At 41.5% G+C, this 23,033-nt stretch overlaps 1 protein-coding gene across 1 annotated transcript in view; it reads right to left on the reverse strand.

The window, feature by feature from the left end:
• Positions 1-23,033, reverse strand: part of PTPRN2 (protein tyrosine phosphatase receptor type N2) — a 1,410,930-nt gene that overhangs the window by 63,898 nt on the left and 1,323,999 nt on the right. The window contains exon 16 of the mRNA XM_064274265.1: positions 2,801-2,874. Within this exon, the coding sequence (XP_064130335.1) occupies positions 2,801-2,874 (74 nt within the window). The remainder of the gene's footprint in view (positions 1-2,800; positions 2,875-23,033) is intronic.

Below are 23,033 nucleotides of genomic sequence, written 5' to 3' on the forward strand. Positions count from 1 at the left end.
GTACTTTAAATTATTTTAGAAAGAAGAGGTACCATGGTTTTCTTCTAGTTCATTCTTACAACCCAATTTGAAGAAAAGAACTGCGGTATGAAACAGAGGAAAAATAGAAAATGGTACTTCCTTCTGACTCATGGTGTCGCTTTCTGACTCAGTAACTGCCCCGCCAGGCCTGGGATGGTCATGCTGAATTTCTACTAAGAAACTGGGAATGGCACAAAGTACAGGAATTCGTGTCACACACCCCCTCTAATGCCTGTGTGTGCGAGTGTAAGCGCTGTGGGGCAGTGTCTGTGGGATGACACAGTTCTGCACCATGCCCCGCTGTTGGCACTGAGACTCAGCTTCAGCCCCAAGTAGCTCGGATACCTGGAATTGGAACCCATAAAGCAGGGGCAAGCTGAGCACAGCCACACACTAAACTATATTCTTCTAGACTTGAAAAGAATCGCTTTATTCTTCATTCTAGCCTTGTCATACAGTTCACCCTAGAGAAAAGGAACCACGACAGGAAGAAAACACCTTTTTTTTTTTTCCCAGACAGTTTGAAGTTGACATCACTAATACTCACCTTTTGAGGGACCAAATCCAGGCCCTTACAAAACCCAACTTCACGAGAAATTATGCTATATATACAGGGGCAGATTATTCAATAGGCAAGGTAAGCACGGTGCTTACTCTGCTTACCAGATCATCTGTAGTGAACAATTTCACATTTTTTCACCACATCAAAGATTCTGCTTCTAGGTATGGCTGGCATCTGTCTCTCCCAACCCCACAGCGCCTTCCTACACAATCAAAGCCTCTTTTCAAATTTACAACATCAGACAGGGGTAGGTGACCCCGTGAGCAAGGTAAGCACGGGCTTACGTGTGCATACTTACTAACCTGTAGTGAGCAGTTTCACACGTTTTTCATCATGTCAAGGATATGGTGAAACCCACGCGAAATAGTTCACTACGGATCAGTAAGCACGCACATGTAAGCCCGTGCTTACCTCGCTTACTGGGTCATCTGCCCCTGTATATACATAAAATCAGAGATTAGTAAATCAGTGAGGCTTTGGTTTGATTTTTGAATTAGAATCAGTAGAAAAATACTCAATGCATCATACTGTAGTTAAGAAAGGCTAAATTAACGGTTCCAAGTGAGCACATGTGAAACGCAAGATGAAACAAATCTTTACAGTCTAGCTCGGCTGGAAGTAAAGAAACGAAAGCCGTGACTCATTCCACTCTTTTAAAAAAAAATAAAAAGTATACGCTCAGGTGGGTGCAGACTAAGTGCAACAGACCATCTCCACACTTTTAGCTCACCTTGTCAAAGTCAAGTGTGTTATGCTGAGCTTTCATTGTGTGGGGCTGCAAAGTTCCCAGAAAGGTGATCTGATCCCTGGTACACTGGAGTCTTAATAATCAGCTAAATATGACAGATACACTGACATACGTAAATAGAATCAGCAACTCTAGACGTGGTCTGTAATCAATACCTTCTGCTTGTGATCAGGTTGGTGACTGTTCCCACCCAGAGCCTACTACCAAAGGAATAAAACACGATTGTCAACACGTCACATGAGTGCATGTTATGAGTCTGGAGACGACCCACTGTCTCTCAGTAACCTACATCGCTGGTAATCTCCCTCCTTCAGATTCATTACAACAGTGCTACATCTTCCAGGGACCATATGTGATAAAGAGTAAATGTGAAATTGTTGTGAGATGTCTTGATGCTTCTCAGAAGACCAAATTAGAGAAAACACTTTAAAGAGAGAGATGCTGCACCAATATTCCTCATAAACATGTTACATCTCCACCTTCTCCCTAACGTTGGGCTAGAATGCCATCCACCATGTTCTCTACAATCCTGTTTTTGAACATGTTCATTTCACTCTTCATACCTATAATCATTCTAACTTAATTTTGAGAAGCCAGTTGAGTCATCATTTCAATCTAACTTTTTAACCCCTCTCCACCACTCGCTTCATTTCTCGTTGTTCAGCCTCTTGTCGGCTCCTGATTTTCCGCTCTTTAGCCTTATCTGCTACCCCCAGGCTCTCAGCAGAGGAAGAATGATATCCCAGTGATACACAGGAGAGAAGGACAACTCACAGGACGAAACCCCCAGCAGGACTGGCTGGTAAGGAACTCTCTGGAAGACAGGAACACCTGCTATTCACAGGGGTCTTACACCAAATGAGTCATAAGAAGCTGCTAGGCCGGTTTTTCCAGAATTAGAAGATGCTTCAAATCTCTTTCACTCCTCTAGAGTGTCAGTTCCCCATGTAAGGAAACAGTCACAAAGCACTTTCTTTTTGCTACAAGAAAGGCCTCCACCCTCTGGCGAAACCTGAAGGGAAACTAACCTAGTGTTGTCAACCTGCCTTAGTGTCCTCAACTGTTTAAAAAAGTGGCAGGTTTGGGCTGGGCTTTTTCCCATCCCCCTGAAAAACTAGAGGAATAAGTAGCTCTAGAAAAGGGAAATACAACCAAGGAAGAATTCTTCCTAAAAGCCATAGGTTCTTGTCGGTTGCTGGACCTTCTACTCTCCTCACTAGACCTGCCACAGCACGTCCACCCTGCTTAATACAATAGCTGCTGCCTGGGGCCAGAGGTCCAGGCAGGTGTGCTCAAGAAGACAGGCTGAGGGACGGACAGCCAGCTTCCGCTGATGTCTGCTTGAGATGGTTACCAGCTTACTACCTAGAGTGTAGCACAGACTCATTTTCCCCTTAAGAACTTCTCTTAAGAATTTCGTGCTGAGAAAGAAACCAAGAGCTGACTTTTAACTCAGGTTATATACTTACAATGGGGCTGGCATTGATGTAGTCAGAGTTGCCGTGGCTGTTTTCTGATTTCAGCAGTATCCTGGAGTGATCATCTGCAAGCAACACCAAGAACAAACAGTTAGATATCTGCACAGCCCTTGGTCTGCTTAGAGAACATGTTACATTCTCTAATGATGAGCGTTCAGTGCCCTTCTCAGGCTATTAAATGCCATTCCAACGCTCTCCTCTTTGGGATTCTCCTTTAATCTGCTGAATTTCTTTTTAGTGTACATTTTCCTTTCTGTCCTCAATTTATGACCCTTAGTCACAGCATAAGTGCCCTAAAAGCAGGGTGTTGGGGAGGGAACTCAAAGTTCCCACGTGGTAATAACTTAGACGCTCCTATTTAATTTTTGGAAACCCTGGTGGCGCAGTGGTTAAGTGCTACGACTGCTAACCAAAAGGTCGCAGTTTGAATCCACCAGGCACTCCTTAGAAACTCTGTGGGGCAGTTCTACTCTGTCCTATGGGGTTGCTATGAGTCATAATTGGCTTGAGGGCAATGGGTTGTAGTTTATTTAATTTTCAAATACTAAGATTAGGCGTCCCTCTGTGATACTTTATATAATGTTTGCCTTCAAATAATAGACATACTTGGTAACATGCTGTAAATAAACATAAATGTGAATACTAAGCTATAGGCCAATGTTCAAAGTACAAAGTTTTCTAATCTAAAAAGAGAATCTGTAGGTGGGGCTATAGGGTCCTATAGGGTTGGTATTAAGTCAGAATTGATTCGGTGGCAACGGGTTTGGTTTTTGGTTTAGGTGGAGCAAACAGTTAAGTGCTTGACTACAACCCAAAAGATTGGCAGTTCAAACCCTCCCTGAGGCACCTCGGAAAACAGGCGTGGCAATTTGCTTCCAAAGGGTCACAGCCTTGAAAACCCTATAAAGTACAGTTCTACTCAGCACACATGGGGTCACCATGAGTCAGAGTTCACGGGATGGCAACTAACAACAACAGCGATCTAAAAAGAGCTAAATACTTGAGAATACAGGAATTTTATTTTAAAAGGGGAGTTAGAGAAAAGGAGAAAGCAGATGGAGGGAGACAAGAGGAGAAATTCACAAATGGTAACTTACTGACATATAAACGTACCTCAAACAGGCAAAACCATCTGAATTCTGTGGGAAGTCAAGGAGGAAAATGCCAGTAAACTGGGGCAGGGACAACAGGCTGAGTCAGCTTTGGAAATGTCAACTCTGGCAAAGCTCACAGTGGAGGGAACCCCCCGAGTCCTCCCTTTGCCCTCTGCTTTCTCTGGAGGATGCCCACTTCTCCCTTCTCTCTGCAAGGTGCCAGGTGAAAACCCAAAGTGGTACCACGTGCTCAGCTTTATAATCCATTGCTCTGGTCAATGTCTTTTTGGTGGCGCACACAACACCTGTATTTTATTTTCTTCTGTGGAAATAAAGACAACCTGAGGCTGGAATGGTAAGAAGCAGGGTTTCCAGCAGGGTGAGCTCTTCACATCTGGTCCAGCCCTCCTGCGTCTCCCTGACAGACTGCCCTGGCTCCCAGAGGAGACGGCTCCCAATTGTGAAAAGAAGTTCATGACAGGCAGTGAATGCACAGACACTTTGCTTCTGTTTGTGCCTCTTTCGTTTCTCTCACAGATTCTATTGACTTTTTTTTGTTACAACACATTCCAGTGCTTGGGGAACTTGGTGAGTTCCTTAACTGACTGAACTTGGAAAGTATCACTATTGGAGACCAAAGAATCTGAATTTACTTAAGACTAGGTTGGACGCCATTCCATCAATCTTATTAAAATATTAATATTTTCAGTCACAAAGAGAAATGATACATTTTGGATACCTGCTACAGCATGGAGGAACCTGAAAACATCACGCTGAGTGAAATAAGTCAGACATGGGATGACAAATATTGTATGATTCCACTTGTGTGAAGCTATAATAAACAGATGTACAGAGACAAAAGCAGTTTTAGTGGTGACCGGGGGAAGGGGAGGGACAAATTGGGAGTTCTTGCTTTGTTGTCGTTCGGTGCCATAGAGTTGGTTCCGACTCGTAAAGACCCTGTGCGCAACACACCGAAACACTGCCCGGTCCTGCACCATCCTCGCAATTGTTGCAATGCTTGAGCCCACTGCTGCAGCCACTGAGTCAATCCACCTCTTTAAAGATCTTTTTCTTTTTGACTGACCTTCTGCTTTACCAAGCATGATGTCCTTCTCCAGGGACTGATCCCTCCTGATAACATGTCCAAAGTATGTGAGACATCCTTGCTTCTAAGGAGCGTTCTGGTTGGACTTATTCCAAGACAGATTTGTTCATTCTTTGGCAGTCCATGGCACACTCAATATTCTTTACCAAGACCACAATTCAAAGCCGTCAATTCTTCTTCAGCCTTCCTTATTCATTGTCAAGCTTTCGAATGCATATGAGGCGATCGAAAACACCATAGCTTGGGTCAGGCGCACCCTCGTCCTCAAGGTGACATCTTTGCTTTTCAACACTTTAAAGAGGCCCTTTGCAGCAGATTTGCCAATACAATGCGTCTTCTGATCTCTTGACTGCTGTTTCCATGGCTGTTGATTGTGGATCCAAGTAAAATGAAATCCTTGACAACCTCAATCTTTTCTCCATTTATCATGATGTTGTTATTGGTCCAGTTGGGGGGATTTTTGTTTTCTCTATGTTGAGGTGTAATCTATACTGAAGGTTGTGGTCTTTGATCTTCATTAGTAAGTGCTTCAAGTCCTCTTCACTTTCAGCAAGCAAGGTTGTGTCATCGCATAACGCAGGTTGTTAATGAGTCCTCCTCCAATCCTGATGCCCAGTTCTTCATATAGTGCAGCTTCTCGGATTGTTTGCTCAGCATACAGATTGAATAGGTATGGTGAAAGGATACAACCCTGATGCACATCTTTCCTGATTTTAAACCATTCAGTATCCCCTTGTTCTGTTTGAACAACTGCCTCTGGATCCATGTACAGATTCCTCATGAGCACAATTAAGTGTTCCGGAATTCCCATTCTCTGCAATGTTATCTATAATTTGTTATGATCCACACCGTCAAATGCCTTAGCATAGTCAATAACACACATAAACATCTTACCGGTATTCTCTGCTTTCTGTCAGGATCCATCTGACATCAGCAATGATATCCCTGGTTCCACGTCCTCTTCTAAATCTCGCTTGAGTTTCTGGCAGTTCCCTGCCAATATGCTGCTGCGGCTGCTTTTGACTGATCTTCAGCAAAATTTTGCTTGCGTGTGATAGTAATGTTATTGTCTGATAATTTCTGCACTTGGTAGGATCACCTTTCTTGGGAATAGGCATAGATATGGATCTCTTTCACCTGGTTGGCCAGGTAGCAGTCTTCCAAATTTCTTGACATAGACGAGTGAGCGAGTCCAGCGCAGCGTCCGTTTGTTGGACCACGTCAGCCGGTGTTCCGTCAGCTCCCGGAGCCTTGTTTCCCCAGTGCTTTCAGTGCAGCGTGGACTTCCTCCCTCAGTATCGCTGGTTCCTGATCATATGTCACCTGCTGAAGTGGCTGAACACCAACTCACTCTTTTTGGTACAGTGATTCCGTGTATTCCTTCCATCTTCTTTTGATGCTTCCTACGTCGTCAAATATTTTCTGTGTAGAATCTTTCAGTATTGCAACTTGTGGTTTGAATTTTTTTTCAGTTCTTTCAGCTTAAGAAATGCTGAGTGTGTTCTTCCCTTTTGGTTTTCTATCTCCAGCTCTTTGCACATCGTCCCTATACTTTACTCTGTCTTCTCAAGTCACCCTTTGAAATCTTCTGTTCAGCTCTTTTACTTTATCATTTTTTCCTTTTGCTTTAGCTACTCGATGTTCAAGATCAAGTTTCAGAGTCTCTTCTAACATCCATTTAGGTCTTTTTGTTCCCTCCTGGCTTTTTAATGACCTCTTGCTTTCTTCATGTATGATGTCCTTGATGTCGTTCCACAACTCGTCTGGTCTTCAGTCATTTGTGTTCAACGTGTGAAATCTGCTCTTGAAATGGTCTCTAAATTCAGGTGTGATATACTCAAGGTCATACTTAGGCTCTCGTGGTCTTATTCTAATTTTCTTCCGTGTCAATTTGAACTTGCATTTGAGTAACTGATGGTCTGATCCACAGTCAGGCCCTGGCCTTCTTCTGACTGATGATATTGAGCTTTTCCGTTGTTTCTTTCCACAGATACAGTTGATTTGATTCCTCTGTATTCCACCTGGCGAGTTCCATGTGTATAGTCACCATTTATGTTGCTGAAAAAGGGTATTTGCAATGAAGAAGTCGTTGGTCTTGCAAAATTCAATTGTGATCTCCGGCATTGTTTCTATCATGAAGGCCATATTTTCCGACTACCGATCCTTCTTCAAAAGTTTCCAACTTTCACATTCCAATCACCAGTAATTATCAGTGCAACCTGATTGCATGTTTGATTAATTTCAGACTGCAGAAGTTGATAAAAATCTTCAATTTCTTCATCTTTGGCCCCAGTGTCTGGTGTGTAAATTTGAATAATATTAACTGGTCTTCCTTGTAGGTATATGGATATTATCCCATCACGGATAGCATTGTACTTCTAGATCTTGAAATATTCTTTTTGACGATGAATGCAATGCCATTCCTCTTCAAGTTGTTATTCCCGATATACGATTGTCCAATTCAAAATGGCCAATATCAGTCCATTTCAGCTCCCTAATGCCTAGGATATCAGTGATTATGTGTTCCACTTCATTTTTGATGATTTCCAATTTTCCTAGATTCATACTTCATGCATTCCAGGTTCTGATTATTAATGAATGTTTGTGGCTGTTTCTTCTCACTTTGAGTTGTGCCACATCAGCAAATGAAGGTCCCAAAAGCTTGACTCCATCCACGTCCTTTGAGGAGGCAGCTTTTCCCCAGGTGTCTTTTGAGTGCCTTCCAACCTGGGGGGCTCATCTTCCAGCACTATATCAGACAATGTTCCGCTGTTATTCCTAAGGTTTTCACTGGCTAATGCTTTTCAGAAGTAGACTGCCAGGTCCTTCTTCCTAGTGTGTCTTAGTCTGGAAGCTCAGCTGAAACCTGTCCTCCATGGGTGACCCTGCTGCTATCTGAATACCGGTGGCATAGCTTCCAGCATCACAGCAACATGCAAGCCCCCACAATACAACAAACTGACAGACATGTTATTGCTTAAGGGGGCACTAAGTTTCTGTCTGGGGTGATAAAAAGTCTTTTGAAAACAGACAGTGGTACTGATTGCACAGATGGTGAATGTAATTAATGTCACTGAATTGTACACTTAAAATTATTAAAATGGAAAAGTTTTGTTACATATATTTTACTACAATAAAATTTAAAAAACATTAATCTTAGCTTTTTCAGTAGGATGGATAAGAAACACCTAGCACCTGGAAAAGAGTTTATATGTTACATGATCTATTTATGTGTGGATACATTACATATGCCCAAATGTTGTAGAAATGTTCTAAGGATATTTATGATTGTAGCTGCCAATTCTTCCACAAGCTTTTATTTGCGGTATGAATAATGATAGAAAAATCCCAGGGACTGAATGGCTTTGGGCTCCCGTGAACTTACTCTTAAAAAAAAAAAAAAAAAAATTTTTTTTTTTTTAAGGGACTGAAAAATTGGCAGTGGCAGGAAATGAAATAAAATTTACCAGAAAAATTGGTCAACTTGACATCCTAACCCCATAAAAAAAATAAAAAAAAAATAAAAAAAATGAAGCTCAAGAAGCTCGATTTCACAGTGTGCTGCCACATGGACACATCAGAGCAAGAGACAGAAATTTTACTCAGAAGTAAGTACCTTTTCTAAAAGGCGGCACTGGGACTATTGTTCCTACCTGCAAGGAACTGTGGAATAAAAGAGCAGGACTTCTAGATGCTTCCAGAGGGGCTCCTAGGAGCCCAGCCTTATTATAAATATTTTCAATACAGACAGCTTTAGGCACTTGTGAGAGCAACAACCGGGGACTGCTCCTGATTGTCTGAAAAACCTTTACAAAGAGCAGGGTCACCAGCAAAAGAGAGGGGAATGAGGGGATGGGGAAGAAGAATTACAGCTTACAATTTCCTGGCTTCGGGAGTTGCAGGTTTTGAATGTGTTAAATGCGGCCAGAGACAAACTGTCCCTCCTTGTGGGCTGAACAGGCACTTAGAGAAAGCCCTGGCTTTAGAAAGCAGGCTGCTTGGCTGGTCTCATGACAACCGGGCTGCGGGGCATTGCTCTGCAGACAATAAGCCAAGAGATGGCGGCTGGTGCTTTCACTGGGGTTTAGTAAATAAGTGTCAGCTGGACCTTCTAATCAAAAAATTAAGAAAATGTTTAACAAGTTTAAGAATCTGACTGAAGTAAAAATGCAACTTCAGAGCAGGGTATTCTGAACGGTAGAGGGGGGCATCTGTCCTGAGCATCTGAGACTAAACACGTACTGCTGATTTAACTAGATGGGGACCCACACAATTTCTAGCTATCTCTTGTTGGAGAAGTATTTTATTAGTTGCATTTGTTTCCCCTTCTCTAACCCTTTTAAAGGTGGGATTGAGTTCTTGGGTGGTGTAAACGTTAACATGCTTGGCTGCTAACTGGAAGGCAGGTGGTTGGAGTCCAACCAGAGGAACCTACTTCTGAAAAATCTGCCACTGAAAACCTTGTGGCACAGAATTCTACTCTAACACACATGGGGTCCCCTAAGTAGGGATCAACTCGAGAGCAACTAGTTTGTTCTGAGTCTAGGACAGAATTTCAAAAACTGTCTAGTTCTTCTACCCTTCCTCTCCTATATCTGATCTTGCAGCAACAGTTTGATTCTAAAATTAACAGTGAAGTTACTTGGTTTGTAATATTGGACCACTTTGAGCCTCAGTTCGAAATAACTAGAGATATTCTGGAAGGGTCAGAGTGGTGCTTGCAAGGGTCTAGTGGAGGGTAGAATCATATAACAGGGGTTGCGATGACTTCATCTGGCTGGACAAATCTTTTCACTCTTTCGTGAGTCACTCTTCCTGTTCATCAAATGGGCCAACGGACCGATCTTGTTTTTTGAGATGTTACGAGAGCCAGTGACAGGCTGACATCAGGTTCTCTTGAAAGGCCAAGTTTAGTATGGTTGCCTTCATCCTTAACCATGCAAAGGGAGGGCAGCATGGCGTGGTAGGTTTAGGAGATTCACGCAAGGTCAAAAAGCAAGTCGGGGGTGAAGCCAGGGCCAGAGTTTATGAGCACAGAATTCTCTCTCTCACTTATGCTCGATTTCTGGAACAGTGCTCCTTCCTATTCCCAGTATGAAACATACACACCCACTTCTCTTAGGAGCAAATCTAACACAATGAACTGAACCTCCAGGCAAGAATTTATAATAACCTAGATACTTACATTTCCATTAAGAAGCAGGAGCACTCTTCAAAAACTTAGTCTGAGAACACAGTTAGAAACCAGGGAGACATGAAAATTCAAGTGGCTTCTTTCTTTCTGGATCTGGCCCTATAACTTTTTGAGTTATTTTTTCCTAGTAAAATATACAGTCAGACATTTTATCAGGAAGAAAAGGAGAAAACATTATGCCAACAAGAAACTTGTTTAACTAGCACACTGTGTGTTTTCCCTTTTCTGGATTCCTCAAGCATTTATCATGTATTAGTGCCTTGTTTAAGGATATTCCACATTTCTCTAATACTCTATAGTTTCTAAAAGTGGTTTCACATATATCGTCTTCATTCTTCCTGAACACTGTGACATGGATAGGAGAGGTACTGTTTTCCCATTTTAAGAGTTGAAGAAACTAGCCCCAGAAGGATCAAATAATATACTTGATGAAGGCCATATAGTCAGCAGGTAAGAGCAGGTTTAAATTCCATCTCTGCCATTGAGTTGACTCTGGCCATTGTTGACCCCATGTGTGTCAAGTAGAACTGCACTCCATAGAGTTTTCGGAAAAGATCACCAGGCCGTTCTTCTGAGGTACCTTTCGGTGCATTCAAACCTCCAACCTTTTGGTTAGCATCTGAGTGTGTTAACCACTGCGCTACCCAGGGACTCCTTGCCACTTACTGACAAAAAAAAAAAATTAAACCAGTTACCATTAGGTCGATGGTCACGACTTACTAGCCAGGGGATGTTTAGGTAAATTACTCAATATTTTAAGCTGTCATCCAAAATGTAGGATAAAAATATTTTGACCTGATTAAAAAAAAAAATGGCATATATATATAGTACTCACTGCAATGCCTGGATATGGCAAAGAATTTAGCAACAAGTTAAGATTACAGATGGGCCCATACTTTATTGAGTAAAATTCATTTGAATTGATAAAACTTATTCACGGTACATTGCGTTGTCAGTAAATATAAAATGATGCTCATAAATGCCAAAAAAGAAACAAGTTCCCAAACTTCTTCTTGATTGTTGTTAGGGCAAAGAACCTTGAAGACACCCAAACTACGGCACTTTGAGGGACGCTAAAACTGCATCATAAATTGACTGATCCCAACACTTGTTATAATCTAGGTCCTTGTCATGGTCCATGAGAACACATATAAGGTAAGTACATGCAGGCCTTCCTTGCCCATGTTATCCTGCAACATGGATTCCTGAGGATAGTACTTGCTCAGGATTTTTGATGATGCTATTCATAGTGTTTAAGTAATCTGATGGGTCGGTAATCTTCACATCACTAGCGGATGAATTCTCTCATGTTGCAGGTTTCTAACATGAGTTAGGGCAGCTGGAGAAGTCACTGGTCAACACCGGTACCTGATGAGGGAATTTCCTTATCCAAGTGGACTGCCAAATGTTCTCTTGGGGCTCTCCAGCTGTCTCAATTTTCTGTTAAGATTTAGATGAAATCATCTAAACCTGCAGGATGGCATGTTTTTATTTTATTTTGATGATATTTTAAGTGGAAATGTGGGTTGATTCAGGGGAGAGTCCAGTACTTTGTTCCTTGAATGTCAAGAACCTAGGTCTTTCATGGGGGACTGAGGCACTGTGATATGATCAACATGTGGCTGGGCTACACCCAGGGTACCTTTCACTTATTGAAAGATGGAAAATGGTGTAAGTGACTACAAGTTCCCTTCCCAGTCTCATGTGGTCCATTGACGGTTTAATATATTACAAACACATACCCTGAAATTGTCATCAAAATACCAGATCAAATGCTGCTCTAATGATTTTACCCCATCACACATAGAAATGGCTTTATTTATTTGGACTTGTCATAGTTTAGGTAAAACAGTAAATGACTGCACCATGTTTGTTTCAAGGCTAAGAAGAGACTAAATAGACTTTGCATTTCTTTGCAGATCCAGGAGCTAGAAGACAAGCAACAGCGTGATGTAAAACGTCTTGCTCTGAGGAGCTAAGTCCTCTCTACAAGAAAAGATAGCTCTGACTTCTTTCTATAAGCTTTCCTTCTTTATTAAGTCAGCGTGCAGCATGGAATCTGGCCTCGTCCAAAAAGAAGTCGCAGCCTCCTGGGAGGAAGCCTCTAAACCCTTGGAATTTCCTGACTGACAGGAGTGTCTTAGTATTTAGGGTGGGCCTCTTGGACCACATCTGATAATTTATGCTAACAAAGTGACTTATAGTAGGCACTCGGGCCACAAGAGATCAGCCCAGCCTTCTGGGGGGTGGGGCTGAAGACTGAGTTCAGTCATGTGGACAATCGATCAATCACTCCTATCTACTTAATGACCCCCAACAAAATCTGTGGACACCAAAGCTCCAGGGACATTCCCAGGTTGGCAATACTCCACGCATACTGTCACACATTAACCCTGGGAGAATGACACATCCCTTAACGGATGTTTTGTGTTTGGAACCACCCCAGACTCTGCCCTAAGCGTCTCTTACTTTGGCTGATTTTCAATATCCTTTTTTTCCCTGTAATAAACATAACGGTGAGACTGTAACAGGCTTCAGTGAGTTCTGAGAGTCTAGCAAATTACTGAAACGGAGGGGGGTTTTGGGAAACCCCTGAACTTGAAGTCGGCATCAGAAGTGAGAGGGGTATCGTGCCGACTCTTTCCTCTAATTTTGTAGTTGGACCCTAACTCCTTGTGCTAGTTCAAAAGTCTTGTGCAGACTTGGCAGCCTGTGGACTGTGCCCTCAGATTCTGCAGTTTGGCCAACTCTAAGGAGTCAGTAAATAGGAAACTGTTCTGTTTTTAAGCCTTTCAGAAACTCCCAGCTCAAACTGTAAAGATTATCAAACATTTAAGAGGAAAAGTAATAGACTTCTGTTCAGGGCCTCCTTAGATCATAACGTAATGTTGCATTTGAACAAACTGAAGCAGACTGAGATCACATATCCAGAAAGCCCTCCTACATCCAAAGACAGTCACAGGCAACATAGAATGAGACCTGTTACAGCTCACTGTCCAGGAAGCACACTACCTACTGATGAGCAGTCAAAGAAACTCAGAGGGCCATGTTTCACTCCCCAGCACCCAAGGGCCTACCCTGCTTCCCAGATCATCTACACTGAACAATTTCACATTTTTCACCACATCAAAGATTCTGCTTCTAGGTATGGCTGGCATCTGTCTCTCTCGCAACCCCACAGCACTTTCCTACAGAATCAAAGCCTCTTTTCAAATTTACAATTCCTGATGGGGACAGACTGCCCAGTGAGGAAGGTAAACACGGGCCTACTTGTGCTTATTTACTAATCTGTAGTGAACGATTTCATTACAGATCAGGAAGTAAGCACAAATAAACCTGTGCTTACCTTGATTACTGGGTAATCCTCTGCCAGGACCAAACACACCAAAAGCAGCTCTCATAGAGTAGAGATGTTAGCCTGAAATCTGGGGGCCACAAGGCTTGGTCTTGTGTCTAGTTTCTTAAATTGTTTGACCAGAATCTCCTTCATATCTCTCAAACAGCAATCCCTAAATAGGATTATCAGCTTGTCTGGTAGGTGAATGGCTGTGCGGGTAGGCTATAAGGGCCTAGAGCACAGCAGGATTACCGTCCTCTAGGCAATATTAACTGCACAATAATCTCACCACTGTATATCCACATAGAAAAGGAATACTCAAGGCAGGACGTGTGCACTGCGCAGAGAGGAAGGAAGAATCAACTCCCAATGTTCTCAGGTTGCTGTGGCCTGGCAAAACCCAGCACGAGCCACTGAAACATCTTGGAGACACATGAGGTCAGGTTACTTCCGTTCTCATTTTGCTTTCTCTCTCCTTACTTGTCTGTTCTTTATCCTGTTATTTAACCTCAAGTAGGTTTTAGTTTCATCATCTCTTAAATGAAGGGGTTTACGTAGATGATCTAAAAGGTGTCATCAGTTACAAAAATTGGGATTCTATGAGAAAATCATCAAATAGACATGAGGCATCGGGCAAAGGATGCCTTCTGAGCACAGGCGGCATGCAGATGGACTGAGAAAGGAGACGTAGCACTGCCAGGAACTGCACACAGCCCCTTAGGTGACTGACGGGCACGTGCTATTTGAAAATAGCAACTACCTGGGTATTAATCTTACAGTCACATCAGTGCAGAGAGGTGACACCAAAGAGTGTCGTCTCAAATGCAGAGGGCAAGATGATGAATGGAGGCGAGTATGGTAAGGTTGCTTTCAGGAATTTTGAGGCACACACATCAGAACAATTCTGCATAATAAGAGCAGAGATAGCAACCAAGCAAAACCACGCCATCTGTATCATTCTATTGAGAGACCATCAATCAACACACATTTATTATGAATCTACTCTGCACAGAACTGTGATACGCTCCATGGCTCCTCTAAAGAAGTACAAGGATGATAAGAATGTACCTACCTCCAAGGCGCTTAAACTCTATGTGGGTAGGCTACCCATTCACACATTTAAAAAGATAGATAACATTTTGTATTTTATTGAGAACACATGCTGTCACCAGAAAAAAAAAAAAAAACACTGCTGACTGAGGAAACTGAAGACTTTTTAGGGATGGGAGGGTGGAGAGAAGGTGTCATCTTCCAACTGAAGGTCATGACATTGCTCTTACTGAAAAGAAAAAATTATACAAGATTGGGAAGGGGTGTAGTAGCACTCTAAGCCTAGGAGGTGGATACTGTGTGGAAAGTCACAAAGTAGAGAGGGAAGCATGGTGATGGCATTTAGGTCATGATAAAAGGAGACAGAGAGAAGTCCCATTGTTGACAAAGTGCAGTATACCTTTTACCTTCTACGGGACATGGTCCAGAAGCTTACTAAATCCCTAAACTCTCAACTACTACCTCAGCATACAATCCCTCCTACTCCCATCAGATGCAACAAGGATAATTGGAACAGTCAGGTTATCACTTTAGGTCCATACAAAGTCAATACACACAGGCCTAAAGTGTTTCTAAGCTATATTCTGCAGTAAGAAGAACTTTCTTAGACTGCTTCGCTTTTTCTTCATCTCCATCACAAGCACCAGCAGCTGACCTTCTTTCCAGCTCCGTTTTCCATGTTGAAACAAACAAACAAAAAATTATCATCAGTTTCTGGTAGTTACTGCTGAAATGATCATGTGTGGAGAACAAAACAGCCATGTTCAGGAGCAGATCCTGAGTGGACGCCCAGGTTCATCTGCCGGCTGAATGCCTCCTTCCCCATCTCCCAGGGCGCACCACAGCCCCGCTGTCAGGGCCCTCTCACTGCTGCAGCAAATTACCACATGCCTAGTGGCTTAAAAAACACAAACTTATCATCTCATAGTTCTGTATGTCTCAAGTCCAGAATGGGTCTTACTGAGCTAAAATCAAGGCACCAGCAGGACCTGTTCCTTCTGAAAGCCCTAGGGGAGATCTATTTCCTTGCCCTTTCCAGCTTCTAGAGGCTGCCTGTATTCCTTGGGTCATGGCCTCTTCTCCCATCTTCAAAGACAGGAACAGGAGGTGGAATTCTTCTCACATTGCATCACTCCAATCTTCTCTTCTGCCTCCCTCTTCCACATTTTATGATTACATTGTGATTACATTGAGCCCACATGGATAATCTGGGATAATCTCTCTAATTTAAGGTCAGTTGATTATGTCCATCTGTTACCTTTGTTATCCTTTACCAAGTAACGTATTGTTTTCATAGATTCCAGGGAGTAGGATGTGCCACCTTTAAGGGCCATCATTCTGTTTACCACACTCAGCAAGCCTCTCACAAATAGCACACATTGACTCAAGGAGCCCAGAATTCTACTGCCTGTCACAGACCACACGGCCACGTGGATCATGCTTTCCAGATTCAGGCTGGAGAACACCACAGCCGGGAGGTATATGTTGATGGAAGTCCACAACCAACTGGAGATCTTTGGAGGCCTCATTCTGCTAAAAGGTATAACTGCTCCACAGGCAAATCAAAATGAACAATTAGAAAAGGCAGAAAGAAGAATAAGAAAAATAAGAAGAGAAAGTGGGGGAAAGGAATAGGAGGCACAGCTGATAAATTCCAATTTACTTTTCTAAAAAGCTCTATTACATTTTGGAAGCTGAAGGAAGAAATTCGTACAACTGTGAATTAATACGCAAACAATTGCTAAAGTGATGACAGCCTCGGAAGAAAAGTGCCAAAATCATCTTAAGAAACAGAATGCTGGGTATTTAATATATAACGAGATGATAAGAATTTGGCTCCAGAGTGTCTAGAGGGGAGCCCAGCCAAACAGAGATGAGAAACTAAAAATCAGAGTTCTGATAATACAATTATAAATAATCCCTTGTAAGAGAGGAAAAAACAGACATCGGAAGAAACTAATGCAGTTCAAAATTTCAAAGGACGTGTATAAAATATGTAACACGTACGGAGGACATGTAACCAAGGATAAATACAAAATAGGGGTGCAAACTCCATAAGAAAAACATCAGTAAAGCTCACATCCAGAATGGGTTGATGGTACAGAATACATGGGGGGTGTCGACCGGTCTTTTTGGCTGTGTTTGGAAAAACCAAAAGACCATCTCAACTATAAAACTGCCATCAGCGCAGATGAAATATTTCTAAGAGATAGCAAAGAGAAAAATTACTCAATTACTAGTTTGCCTTTGTTATCTCTATTGAAAAGAATGCTTTTTCAAACTAGAAAGAATGGAGAAAGATAGTTAATAGAGAGTTGGACCAAGATGAGAAAGCCAGTCACTGTCAAGGTCTGGTGGCCCTGTCTCGTGACCTCTGTAGCAGGCTGTCGTCCAGGTTGCAGGTGAGGCCACAGAAGCTCAGCTGGTCAACTTCACTGCAAGATCATGGAGGTCCAGGAGGTCCAGAGAAATGCGAGGCTCTGATTTACAAAAGAGGGAGATAGGGAGGAGGCAGGGCCAAAAGGTGGAATAGCCAGATGCTTCCGGTGACTCCTCTTAAAACAAAGAACAGAAAAATCAAGTGAAACGATTATATTTATGACAAGCTAGGAGCCCTGAACATCAAAGGCAAAGTTAGAAAATGGACTGAGTGGCAGGGGGAGTGAGAGATGGTTCAGAAGAGGAGAGGAGTTGCCGGACCTTAATCGCTGGGATCCCTCAGGTACCACCAGGAGTGGCTGTGGCAGGCTGGTCATAGCATTCGGCCGCAGTTTTCTCCAGCAGAAGTGGCCACCTGCACAGCCTACTCACACCTCCGGAACCAGAGGAGAAACATGCTCTTGGCAAAAGCTAAGTACTTGCGTACATTTTACCGCGTCCCCCAACCCCAAGCCAGCTTCAGTGGTTGTCAATTTCCCTGGGCCTCAGATAGGCCTATTTGAGTGCCCTGAGCCATGCTCCCGGACTTGGAGAAGGAATAAATTCACAACAGGGAGATAAGATAATTTGCCAGCTCCACTAACCTGTGGAGCTCAGGACAGAAGTGGCTCCTGCACAGACATAAATGGTCCATGGACTTTGAATACCTTTCCCCCCTGCACGGACCTGTGTGCACCTATATCAGGAGCATAGCCCCTTGCTGGCAGACTGCAACTCTTTAAGCTCTGCGGTGGAGAGGTGGGTATTTGATGTTTGACACTGCTTTGCCTATTAAACAGGGTCCTCACCTACCCACTTCAGGGGCCTAAGGACTGGTGGCTCCACTCAGGTTGCCCAGCCACCCACGACAGGGGTCCAAGGATAACTGGTACCTTCCAGCCCTTACAAGCTAAAGCACTGGGTGCCCATGATCCATCTGCAGAACCCACCCTCCTGTACGCTCTAGGGAACAGGGACATGCTTTCCTCAGAGACACTCAGGGAATGGTTCTCAGCCCCTTGCCTTGTTCAGAGAGTGACCCCCTGCTGCAACCAGATACCAGCACCTACAACAAATACCCCTGCCCCTCTAAGACTGTAGGACAGAACCTTTACCACACACTTGATGACCAGCTACCTGGACACCTGAGCTGGATCCACACAAGAAAAGTGAATGGACCTGATAACAGGACCTGATAAGCTCATGTACCTGATAACAGTTCTAGCCATCTGGTGACAGGACCTCAGAGCTCCAAAGGCAAAAATAATCAAGCTAGCTTGGTCAAGAAACACATGTGGGCATATCAAAACAAAACAAAGCAAGAAACTAGGATACAGTAAGAAAAAAACATAAAACAAACTAATACAATAACTTATAGATGGCTCAGAGACTACAGCCAATATCAAACCAACCATGATCGCTTCAACAAGCTCTCAAAACAGAGAATTAAAGGATCTACTGGATGAAGGTGCGTTCCTGGAACTACCAGACGCAGAATTCAAAAGATTAATACACAGAACTCTTCAAGACGTCAGGAAGGAGATCAGGCAATATGCAGAACGAGCCAAGGAACACACAGATAAAACAGTTGAAGAAATTAAAAAGGATATTCGAGAACATACAGAAAAAATTAATAAGCTGCAAGAATCCATACTGAGACAGGAATCAGAAATTCAGAAGATTAACAATAAAATTACAGAATTAGACAACTCGATAGAAAGTCAGAGGAGCAGAATTGAGTAAGATGAAGGCAGGATTGGTGACCTTGAAGATAAAGCACTTGGGACCAATGTATTTGAAGAAAAATCATATAAAGGAATTAAAAAAAAATGAACAAACTTTATGAATCATGTGGGACACTATCAAGAGAAATAACCTACGAGTGATTGGAATACCAGAACAGGGAGGGATAACAGAAAAGACAGAGAGAATTGTTGAAGATTTGTTGCCAGAAAACTTCTCTGATAACGTGAAAGATGAGAAGACATTAATCCAAGATGCTCATCAAACTCCACATAAGGTAGATTTTAAAAGAAAGTCACCAAGACATATCATAATCAAACTTGCCAAAACCAAAGATAAAGAAAGAATTTTAAGAGCAGCTATGGATAAACAAAAAGTCACCTACAAAGGACACTCAATAAGAACAAACTCAGACTACTTGGCAGAAACCATGCAGGCAAGAAGGCAATGGGATGACTTACATAAAGCATTGAAGGAAAAAAATTGCCAGCCAAGAATCATATATCCAGCAAAACTGTCTCTCAAATATGAAGGTGAAATTAGGACATTTCCAGATAAAAAGAAGTTTAGAGAATTCGCAAAAACCAAACCAAAAGTACAAGAAATACTAAAGGGAGTTCTTTGGTTAGAAAATCAATAATATCAGGTATCAACCCAAGACTAGAACACTGGACAGAGCGATCAGATGTTAACCCAATGAGGGAAATTACAAAAATAAATCAAGATAAAAAAAAAAAAACAACACTCAAAAAAGGGAAACAGCAATGTCATTATGTAAAAGAACACATTAAAATGATAAAGAAAGACTAAGAAAGGTAGTCAGAGATCTTTCATATGGAGAGGAAGACAAGGTGATATAAAGAAATAAAAGTTAGGTTTAAACTTAGAAAAATAGGGGTAAATATTAAGGTAACCACAAAACAGACTAAAAATCCTACTCATCAATATAAAATACAAGAAAAAAATAGAAACTCAGCAGAAACAAAATCAACAACAACGAAGAGGAAAAGGCAATATATAAAGATAAGCTACTCAGCACAAAAAATTAAGTGGGAAAAAGAAACTGTCAACAACACACAAAAAAAGACATCGAAATAATAGCAAGAAACTCATACCTACCCATAATTAAGCTGAATGTAAATGGACAAAATGCACCAGTAAAGAGACAGACAGTGGCAGAATGGTTAAAAAAACACGATCCATCTATAGGCTGCCTACAAGAAACACACCTTAGACTTAGAGACACAAACTAAAACTCAAAGGATGGAAAAAATATGTCAAACAAACAACAATAAAAAACGAGCAGACGTGGCAATATTAATTTCTGACAAAATAGACTAAAGTTAAATGCACCAAAATGGATAAGGAAGAGCACCATATAGTGATTAAAGGGAGTATATACCAGGAGGATAGAACCTTATTAAATATTTATGCACACAATGACAGGGCTGCAAGATATATAAAACAAACTCTAACAGCATTGAAAAGTGAGATAGACAACTCCACAATTACATTAGGAGACTTCAATACACCATATTCAGTGAAGGACAGGACATCCAGAAAGAAGCTCAATAAAGACATGGAAGATCCAAATGCCACAATCAACCAACTCGACCTTATAGATATACACAGAACACTCCACTCACCAGCAGCCAAGTATACTTCTTTTCTAGTGCACAAGGAACATTCTCTAGAATAGACCACATATTAGGTCATAAAGCAAGCTTAGCAGAATTCAAAACATTGGAATACTACAAAGCAGCTTCTCTGACCATAAGGCCATAAAATTATAAATCAATAACAGAAAAAGCAGGGAAAAGAAATCAAACACATGGAAACTGAACAATGCCCTGCTCAAAAAAGACTGGATTATAGGAGACATGAGGGATGGAATGAAGAAATTCATAGAATCCAATGAGAATGAAAATGCTTCCTATCAGAACCTTTGGGATACAGTGAAAGCAGTGCTCAGAGGTCAATTTATATCAACAAATGCACACATACAAAAAGAAGAAAGGGCTGAAACCAAAGAATTATCCCTACAACTTGAATAAATAGAGAGCAACAAAAGTAATGTTCAGGCACTAGAAGAAAGGAAATAATAAAAATTAGAGCAGAAATAAATGACATAGAAAACAGAAAAACAACTGAAAGAGTTAACAAGACCAAAAGCTGGCTATATGAAAAAATTAACAAAATTGATAAACCATTGGCCAAACTGACAAAAGAAAAACAGGTAAGGAAGCAAATAGCCCAAATAAGAAATGAGATGGGCGATATTACAACAGACCCAACTTAAAAGAATCATATCAGATTACTACGAAAAATTGTACTCTAACAAATTTGGAAACCTAGAAGTGGATGAATTCCTAGAGACACACTACTACCTAAACTAACACAAACAAAGGTAGAGCAATTAAACACATCTATAACAAAAGAAGAGATTGAAAAGGTAATCAAAAAACTCCCAGCAAAATAAAGCCCTGGCCCAGGCGGCTTCATTACAGAGTTCTACCAGACTTTCAGAGAAGAATTAACACCACTACTACTAAAGGTATTTCAAAACATAGGACAGAATGCTCCCCAACTCATTCTATGAAGCCAGCATATCCCTGATACTCAAACCAGGTGAAGACTTACAGAAAAAGAAAATTACATACCTATATCCCTCATGACCTTAGATGCAAAAATCCTCAACAAAATTCTAGCCAATAGAATTCAATAACTTATCAAAAAAATAATTTGCCATGACCAAGTGGGATTCATACCAGGTATGCCGGGATGGTTCAACATTAGAAATACAATGAAAGTAATCCATTACACAAATAAAACAAAAGACAAGGACCACATGATTGTATCAATCGATGCAGAAAAGGCATCTGACAAAGTTCAACACCCTTTCATGATAAAAACTCTCAGCAAAATAGGAATAGAAGGAAAATTCCTCAACATAATAAAGGGCATTTATACAAAGCCAACAGCCAATAGCTAACATGATCCTAAATGGAGAGAGTCTGAAAGCATTCCCATTGACAACAGGAACCAGACAAGGATGCCCTTTATCACCACTCTCATTCAACATTGTGCTGGAGATCCTAGCCATAGCTATTAGGTTCGATAAAGAAATAAAAAGCATCCACATTGGCAAAGAAGAAGTAAAGGTATCTGTATGTGCAGATGACATGATGTTATACAAAGAAAACTCTAAAGAATCCTCAAGAAAACTACTGAAACTAACAGAACAGTTCAGCAGAGTACCAGGATGCAAGAAAAACACATACAAATCAGATGGAGAAACAAATCACCAACTTCACATGGAAGGAAAACAGGCCGCAGATAAGTAAAGCATTACTGAAAAAGAAGAACAAAGTGGGAGGCCTCACTCTACCTGATTTTAGAACCTATTATACCACTACAGTAGTCAAAACAGCCAGGTACTGGTACAACAACAGATACATAGACCAATGGAACAGAATTGAGCATCCAGACATAAATCCATCCACATATGGGCAGCTAGTATTCGACAAAGGCCCAAAGTCAGTTAAATGGGGAAAAGACAGCCTCTTTACCAAATGGTGCTGGCATAACTGGATATCCATCTGCAAAAAAATGAAACAAGACCCATACCCCACGCCATGCACAAAAACTAACTCAAAATGGATCAAAGGCCTAAATATAAAATCTAAAACAATAAAGATCATGGAAGAAAAATTAGGGACAACACTAGGAGCCATAATACATGGCATAAACAGTATACAAAAACTACTAACAATACAGAAGAGAAAACTGGGGGCTCCTAAAAATCAAACACCTATGCTCATCCAAAGACTTCACCAAAAGAGTAGAAAGATTACCTACAGACTGGGAAAAAGTTTTTAACTATGACATTTCCGATCAGTACCTGATCTCTACAAGCTACGTGATACTGCAAAAATTCAACTATGAAAAGACAAATAACCCGTTTTAAAAAATGGGCAAAGGATACGAACAAATGCTTCACTAAAGAAGACATTCAGGTAGCTAACAGATACATGAGGAAATGTTCACGGTCATTAGCCATTAAAAACCCCCAGAAATGTAAATCAAAACTGAGGTTCCATCTCACTCCAACAAGGCTGGCATTAATGCACAAAATAATAAATGTTGGAGAGGCTGTGGAGAGGCTGTGGAGAGACTGGAACACTTATACACTGCTGGTGGGAATGTAAAATGGTACAACCACTTTAGAAATCGATTTGGACCTTCATTAAGAAACTAGAAAGAGAACTATCATACAATCC

This window comes from Loxodonta africana, chromosome 22 (genome assembly GCF_030014295.1).
Source record: "Loxodonta africana isolate mLoxAfr1 chromosome 22, mLoxAfr1.hap2, whole genome shotgun sequence".
NCBI lineage: Eukaryota > Metazoa > Chordata > Mammalia > Proboscidea > Elephantidae > Loxodonta > Loxodonta africana.